Source organism: Aythya fuligula, unplaced genomic scaffold (assembly GCF_009819795.1).
Source record: "Aythya fuligula isolate bAytFul2 unplaced genomic scaffold, bAytFul2.pri scaffold_112_arrow_ctg1, whole genome shotgun sequence".
Classification (NCBI taxonomy): Eukaryota; Metazoa; Chordata; class Aves; order Anseriformes; family Anatidae; genus Aythya; species Aythya fuligula.
Window position 1 is genome coordinate 6052 of NW_022473965.1, and position 8216 is coordinate 14267.

The following is an 8216-nucleotide window of genomic DNA, read 5'->3' on the forward strand; positions in this document are numbered from 1 at the left end:
CACCCCAAAAACACCCCCCCCCGGATGACACCCCCAAATACACAAAAAGCCGTTTCTCTCCCCAAAATGCCTGTTTTTTTTTTTATCCTACCCCCCCCCCTGGTGCCACCCACCCGCTGCCCCCGTCCCGCGGCCGGGATTAAGGCGAGCGCCGTGCCCAGTTTGCACCGGGAGCTGCTTTACTGGGAGGAGTGGGGCAGGAGCTGGGGGGGGGGGGTCCGGGCTGGCTTCGCCCCCCCCCCAGCCCCCCAGGCCCCCATCACGCCCCCGGCACCGCGGCGGGGTCCGTGCCCAGCTGGAGGCGATTTGGGGCTGAAAACGGCCATTTCCTGCGCAGAAAAACCTCCAGTTCTGCATCCAGCGGTGGCTGGGGGGGGGGCGGGGGGCGAGGGGGGGTCCTGGGGATGGGGGCCGGGGGGGGCGGCGTGAGGACGAGGTCAGGATTTGGGCTCCAGCATCTCGTACGTGTCCTGGTGCTCGGTGCTGAGCCCCTGGTGTAGGAGAGGGGGGGGGGGTTACAGCCCTGCCTGCCCCCCCCGCAGCCCCCCCACCACGCAAACCCGCAGCCCCAGATTGGTGATTTTTCCACCCAAAACAGGGTGGGGCCCTGGGTAGCTGCGGGGACCCCGGGGACGTGAGGCACCCCATAAACCACGGCACCCACGGGATGGGGGCACCCCACGGGATTTAAACCCCCCCCCCCAAAAAAAAAAAAACAAACAACACCCAGGGGATGGGGGCACCCCACGGATGGGGGCACCCCAAAAACACCCGGCACCCACGGGACGGGGGCACCCCACGGGATTAACGCCCCCCCCAAACACCCAGCACCCACGGGACGGGGGCACCCCATGGGATTTATCCCCCCCCCCCCCAGCCCCCCAGGGATCTCCCAGCCCCCCCGCGGCCGCCTTACGGTGTAGATGGCTTCTTCTTTCTGCTGCAAAAAAAAGAAAGAGAAAGAGAAAGAGCTGCCCTGGAGGGGGGGTGGGGGGGGGGCGGACACCCTGCTCCCCGCCCCCACACCCCCCCCATCTGCCGGCGGCCCCACAAATTGTGGATTTTCTATGATTTTTCACTTCCCCCCCCCCACCTCCAGCATCTGCCACCTCCGGGTGCCCCCCGCTGGTTTTCCCCCCCCGTTTCCCTCCCCAGCCTTGCGCAGGATGGGGGCGGTCACCGCTGGTCCCCACCCCCCCAGAGCACCCCCCCTGGCCCCCCAGTGCCCCCCCCAAGCCGGGGTGTCCCCCCTTTTTTGGGGGGGGGGGGGTGACAAAGGGACTTTACCTCCTTGGCTTTGGATGCGCCCTGCGATGCTCGGCGAGCCAGGAACTGCGGGGACGCACAGGGGTCAGCCCGAGACCCCCCCAAAAAAATAAACCCCGGGATGGGGGGGGGGAAAAAAAAACCCGCAGAGGTTTGGGGATCCCTCTGGGGATGGGTCCAGCCCCAAAAAGGGGGGGGCCGTGGCCGTGGTGCCCACCTTGAGGCGGCAGTACAGCACGGTGAGGACGATGCCGTAGAGGAAGAGGACGGCGTCCAGCACGTAGCACAGCTCCGGCTCCATCGGCGCCTCTGGGGGGGGGGACAGGGGGACAGGGGGGGGGGCACAGAACGGGGCCGTGACACCCCAGGACAGATCCTGCCCCGGGCACCCCGAGCTTGGAGCCAGCACCTCCGAGCTTTCTCTGCGTGCCCGGGGAGCGCAGCGGTGCCACCGCCGCGTCTCCGATGGTTTTGGTGAGCCCCTGGGTGCCCCCGCCCCGGGTGGGGGACAGGGCACAGCCCCCCCCCCATCACACACCCCGCTGCCCCCCCAAGGGTGCCAGCAGAGCCGTGGGGGTGCCTTCGATGGGTCCTGCCTCACCCCAAAGGGCGAGCGCAGCGTTGGCCAGGCCGGGCCATCACCCACGCACCCACCCAGCTGCTCCCCTGTCCCTCCCCAAATTGTCCCCAACCCCCCCCCAGCTCGTCCCCTGTCCCCTCCCCAGTCCTGTCCCCGTCCCCCAGCCCTGTCCCCGTGCCCGGTCCCTACCCGCTGCCGGCACCCAGAGGTGCAGGGCTGTGGCCGGCGGCGCTGGGCGTTGCGCTGGAGGCAGCGACCGCAGGGCGAGCGCTTTCCTCCCCAGCGGCTCGCGCCGCCCTCACGTCCCCCCCCCCCCCGCCACCGCTTCCCCTCCTCCAGCCCCCGTCTGGCCACGCGGGCCCCCCCCCACCCCGGTTTGCCACCGAGCTGTCCCCTTGTCACCACCCTCCCCGTGCCCAAGTGCCACCCTGGCACAGGGGAGCTCCCAGAGGCGTCGGGTGCAAAATCGCAGGCGGTGGGGGCAGAAAGGCAAAAATACCCCTGGGAAGTGCCCCCCCCCGGGGCTGGGGAAGTGGGGAGGATCCTCCCGGAGAGGGTGATGCGCCCGCGGGCCCCACATCGAGGGAAGGGGAAGCTCTTGACCGCAAGCCTTGTGTGGGAAAAGGGCAGAGGAGCGGGGTTTCACCCGGTTCCGGCAGCTGAGGGCTGACGCAGGGACAGAGGCGCGGAGCCGGGACCTGTTTTAGCCTTTATTCGACTCAAATCGGTGAAGGGGCAGCACGGGGGGGGGTGCAGGGGGGAGCGCAGGGAGCAGCACACGCAGCGGGGGCACGGCGCTGAGCCCCTCACCGATCCACCTCCCCGAACACGATGTCCTGCGTGCCTGGAGAGAGGAAAAAGGAGGTGAGGGCAGGGCCGAGCCCGGCTCCCCGACCCCCCCCAAAAACCCACAGGGGGTCCATGGGGGGCGCGGGACCCCCCCGGGGGACACGTACCGATGATGGCCACCACGTCTGCCAGCATGTGGCCCTGCGACATCCTGTCCAGGCCGGCCTGAAAGAGGAGGAGAGACACAAAATCAGCCCCGAGCGCGGTGCCACGGGGCCGCTTTATCTCATGGGCTGCCCCCCCCGGTCCCGTGCCATCCCCGTGCCCCCCCCCCAAACCCCAAATTCGGCCGATCCCGCGGAGCTGGGGCCGGCAGGAAGGCGCCCGCTGCGGTCAGCAGCCGGAGGCACGAGGCTGGAGGCGCGGCCGCCTGCGTCCGACAGCCGCCGACGGTGCCGGGGCCGCGGCTTCCGGAGAGGGGGGGGCCCCTCCGGCAGCCCCCCCACGGCTCAGGCCAGGCCCCCAGCGGCACGGCAGCTGCAGGAAGTGGTCAGCTATCGGCGGGGAGAGGAAGCGGCCTCCGGTTCCGAGGCTCCAGCAGGAGAAGCTGCGGCTCGCGCCGAGCCCCCCGGCGGGGACGGGGCCGTGCGGGTGACAGCCACGTCCCCACAGGTGCCACTTGGCCCCTAGAGAACCTCGCAGCCGGCCCACGAGGGGCTGGAGGGCAGATTCGGCCACCCCAGGCTGCCCCCCCCAGTCCTCCCAGTTCCCTCCCAGTTCCCCCCCAGTGCCCTACCAGGTGGGCGAAGCCGGGCGCCTTGATCTTGCAGCGGTAGGGGCGGCTGCTGCCGTCCGAGACGAGGTAAACGCCGAATTCACCCTGCGGGGACACGGGGACAGGGCTGGTGACACCCGGGGGGGCTGCGGTGGCCGCGTCCAGCCCCAAATAACACCGAGAGGCCCCGGGACAGGACGGGACGCGTGCGGTGTCCCGAGGGCTGTGCCCGTCCCACACCCGGTGAGCGCCGTCCCCAGAGGCACCGCGGCGCAGGCTGGCACCCACCACCCTCCTCCCACCTCCTAACTGAGCTGGGTGCCAGCCCAGGGTGAGCTCAGCCCCCCCCAAAAAGCACGAGAAGGGCACCTTGGGGGCCTCGACGGCCGTGTAGGTGGCTCCGGGGGGCACCTGGTAGCCCTCGGTGTAGAGCTTGAAGTGGTGGATCAGGGACTCCATGGAGGTCTGCGGAGAGAGGCCACGGCCGGGCAGCGCTGGGTCTCCTCCTCCCCCAGGAGTGTTTTTTTTGGGCTCGGGGGGGGGGTCCCAGTGTGCAACTGGGGGGGGCCAGCAGGAAGCCAGGCTTTTTACCTTCATCTCCGCCCGCTTGGGAGGGGAGATTTTGGCGTCGTCCACCTTGATCTCCCCCTCGGGCATCTTGTTGAGGCACTGCAGGATGATGCGCAGGGACTGGCGCATCTCCTCCACGCGGCACAGGTACCTGGGGGGGGGGAGTTTTGGGGTGGGGGGGGGGCTCAGCGCGGGTGCTGTGCCGGGAAGGGGGCGTGCGGCCGCGGCGCGGGGACGTACCGGTCGTAGCAGTCCCCTCGGGAGCCGATGGGGACGTCGAACTCCACCTGGTCGTAGACGTCGTAGGGCTGGGTCTTGCGCAGATCCCAGTGGATCCCCGAGCCCCGCAGCATCACCCCGCTGTGTGGAGAGAGGTGGGTGAGCCGGGGGGGGGACACCAAAAACCCCAGCCCGCGTCCCACAGCAGCAGGACCCCACACCGAGGGGACCCGGAAAGGAGCCAGGAGCTCCTCGCCTCGCACAGCACGGCCTCCCCAGAAGGGTTTGGGGACAGCGGGGGGACAAAGCCACGCAGGACACAGTGGCGCTGCTCTGACACCAAGCAGCAGCGCCTGGAGCCAGGCAGGGGCCAGCACCGAGCCCGAGCAGCCCCAGAGCAGCCCCCTGACCCCAACAAGCAGCCCCCCCGACCCCGAGGAGCCCCCCGGGACCCACCTGAAGCCGTAGTTGAGCGCCTCCTCGGCCGTTATCACCCCGATATCGACCGTGCGGTTCTTCCAGATGCGGTTGTTGGTCAGCATCTGTGGGCAGCGGGGCCTCAGCCACCCGTAACCACCACGGGCAGCCCTGTCCCCCCTCCCTGCTGCCGTAACCACCCAGGGGACAACCCCATGCTGGCCACGCCCAGGGGACAGCAGGGGGGGAAATGGGGCCGCTCCCTCCCTCCCCGGTGTCCCCGCGTGGCGGCCGCGCTCACCTCCTCCACCTCATCCACCCGCATGGAGAAATTCTTCACGAACTCGTAGATGTCGTCCATCAGCCCCAGGGGCAGGTCCTGGGTGCGAGGAGGGGGAGATCAGCCCGGGAGGAATCAGGGAAACCCCCCCCAAATCCCACAGTGGGGGGGCTGCAGGGAGCACTTTACCTGGTGAACCCCGCCGGGACGGATGTAGGCAGCGTGCATCCGCGCCCCCGAGACCCGCTCGTAGAACTCAAACATCTGCAGGGGGGCAGAGAAAGGAGGGGGGGGGGTCCGTCCGCCGGCCTCGAGCCCCTCAAACCGACCCCGAGGGCGGCTGCAGCTTCCCCGTCCCCGTCCCTTCACCTTCTCCCTCTCCTCAAACATCCAGAAGAAGGGGGTCATGGCTCCGATGTCCAGCGCGTGCGTGGTCACTGCCATGATGTGGTTGAGCAGCCGGGTGATCTCTGCAAAAAGGACTGGGGGGGGTGGGTGCAGAGGGGTGAGAGGGGGGCAGAACGGGGAGAAAAGCCCCCCCCAGACCCTTCCCCGGAGAGGCAGGAGGCCGTGCTCACCTCGGATCCACTGCGCCCTGAGGGGCGGGCGGATGTTGAGCAGCTTCTCCACGGCCAGGGAGTAGGCCTGCTCGTTGCACATCATGGACACGTAGTCGAGGCGGTCGAAATAGGGCAGGGCCTGGCGAAGGGATCCCAAAAGGAGAGTTGGAAGGGACCCAGAGGGATCGCCGAGTCCAACTCCTGAAGAAAAGGTGACCTTGAGGGGCTGCGGCCAGCACCCACGGCACTCGGAGCACGGCGGCGGCTTCCCTCTCCCCCAGGGGGCACGGGAGCCCCAAAAGGAGCCCCAAAAGGAGCCCAAAAGGAGCCCGGGAGCCCCAAAAGGAGCCCAAAAGCTCCAGCCCTGCAGGCATCCAAGTGGCCTTCCTCAGAACAAGGTGTGAAGGAGGGGGGCAACGCGCCCCGAGAGCTTTTTGGCTGGCACCAAGCGTGCGGTGCCGCCGTCCCCCCGCTGTCCCAGCCCCGGGTTATTTCAGGCTCTGCTCCTCCTGCCAGCACCGAAATTAAATCCGGGCGGGATAATCAACCAGCGGGGAGGTGTTTGCAAACACCACAACCAAATCCAACGGGGAAAGAAGTCCCCGGGCAGCGCTGACGTGGCCAGGTCAGGCAGGGGGACGCGGGCAGCCGGCCAGTCTGGCCCAAACTTGGGCTCCCCTCGCCGTTTCCCCACCATTTTCCCCAAATCCTCGCAGCAGGACGAGAAAAAAAAAAGGCACCGGGGAGGCCCTCGGAGCCCCCCCTCCCTGTACCTGCAGGTACGTCTTGTACTCGATGAGCTTCTCGGTGCCGCGGTGCAGCAGCCCGACGTGGGGGTCGCACTTCTTCACCGTCTCCCCGCTCAGCTCCATCACCAGGCGCAGGACCCCGTGGGCGGCCGGGTGCTGGGGCCCGAAATTGATGGTGAGGCTGGAGACCTTCTTGTGGGCCGGGGGGTCCTTGTCTGCTCGGGGGGGGGGACAATTTTTTGGGGGGAGAATCAGGCAGGGAAAACACCCCACAACGCATCAACCCTGCGGTGTCGGGGGAGCTGCCCCGCTGAGCACCCTGATTAACCACCCCCCCGCAGCTCAGGGCACCCCAAAACCCACCCTGACACCCGCTGGGCACCCAACGAGCCCCAAATTGGCACAAGGACCCCACTCAGCACCCTCCAGAGCCCATGGGTGCCCAGCACCCCCACCCCAAAGCCTTTCCCAGGGTCTCAGCCACCCCGTTATTCCCCCTGTGCCCCCCTAAGGAGGCTGCCCCCCACCCCGGGGCTCCCCCCTCCCAAAATCCCGCTGTCCTGGGGGTGTCCCCGGCCCCTCACCGTCCCAGGGCGGCGGCACCCACTTCTCGGTCTCCCTGCTGGGGTACATGATGGCGCCAGCGAACTGCTGCGCCCAGTCCACGTCGGGCTGCCACTGCCGGGCCCTGTGGGACCAAGGGGGTCACAACGGGATGGGGAGGAACAGGACCGGCCCCTGGGCCACGGCCCCAAATCCCAGACCCCAGATTCTGGTCCCTGAACCCAGAGCCAGGCCCCAGGTCCCAGCCCCAGGTCCCAGTCCTGGACCCAGACCCCTGACTCCAGACCCCAGCCCTAACCCCCACGCCCCAGACCCAGACTCCAGACCCCAAACCCAGTTCCCGGCCCCAGGTTCCAGGTCCCTGACCCCCAACCCCCGACCCCAAACCTCAGATCCCAAATCCCAGCCCCCAGGTCCTGGCCCCAGACCCTCAGGCCCAGGTCCTCGACCCTCAAACCCCAGCCCCCAGCCCCCAAATCCCAGCTCCCAGGTGCCCAACCCCCAACCCCAGACCCCAAATCCCAAATCCCAGCCCCCCGACCCCCAACCCCAAATCCCAGCCCCCAAATCCCAGCCCCCAGCCCCCAGGTGCCCAACCCCAGACCCCAAACCCCAAACCCCCGACCCCTGACCTCTGACCCCCGACCCCCAGCCCCCGCTCCCGGCCCCCCGTCGCCCCCCCGCTTCCCACCGGCCCTCCCCCGCCGCCCCCCGCCCTCACCGTGCCGGGGCCGCCCCGAGCCGCGCCGCCGCCGCCGCCGGGAGCCCCCCGGGGGCCCGCAGGCCCCGCAGCCCCCCCAGCGCCCGCAGCGCCCGCAGCGCCGCCATCTTGCCCTTGGCACCGCGCAGGCGCCGCCACCGTCAGCCCCCGCGGCACGGCGCCATGTTGGGGGTGGGAGGGTGAAGCCGCCTCGCCGCCATGTTGGCTACGGGCAAAAGGAAGGGCAGGTGTATTGGGGGAGGGGGGGGGGGGGGGGGGCTGCTCGGCAGCCATGTTTGCTGAGGGCAACATCCGGGAAACTGGAATGGGTGCTGCCGCCATCTTTGGGGCGGGCAGAGGGGCGGGGGTGGGGACAGAGGGGAGGGGAGGGGATGGGGGGGACAGGAGGGGACTGGGGGGGGCGTGAGGGGACACAGAGGGGGCATGGGGACACAGAGGGGGCAGATGGGAACAGGGGGGGCATGGGGGGACATGGGGGGGACAGGGGGGGCAGAGGGGGCTGGGGGGGGCAGAGGGGACAGAAGGGGATGGGGGGACAGAGGGGGTCGGGGGGGGGCATTGGGGGGACAGAAGGGACCAGGGCGAGCAGGATGGGGATGGTGAAGGCAGGGCTAGGACGGAGGGGGCAGGGCAAGCAGGACCCCCCCACCACGTCCCCAAAACGTGCCATGACCCAAATCACCCCCCCCCCCCCCACCCCACCCCACCCCCAGGGGCCTTCCCTGA

At 69.4% G+C, this 8216-nt stretch overlaps 1 protein-coding gene across 1 annotated transcript; it reads right to left on the minus strand.

Moving 5' to 3' along the window:
- Positions 1–2543: 2543 nt before the first annotated feature.
- Positions 2544–7531, minus strand: NDUFS2 (NADH:ubiquinone oxidoreductase core subunit S2; the record flags this gene model as incomplete). The annotated part of the gene is made up of 14 exons (XM_032207094.1): positions 2544–2690; positions 2803–2860; positions 3432–3515; positions 3780–3875; positions 4002–4131; positions 4221–4340; positions 4656–4741; positions 4918–4995; positions 5086–5160; positions 5266–5378; positions 5475–5595; positions 6230–6420; positions 6790–6893; positions 7491–7531. Coding segments are annotated over 14 exons (1335 nt in total), but the record flags the coding sequence as incomplete, so codon positions are not given.
- Between the last annotated feature and the right edge of the window lie 685 nt (positions 7532–8216).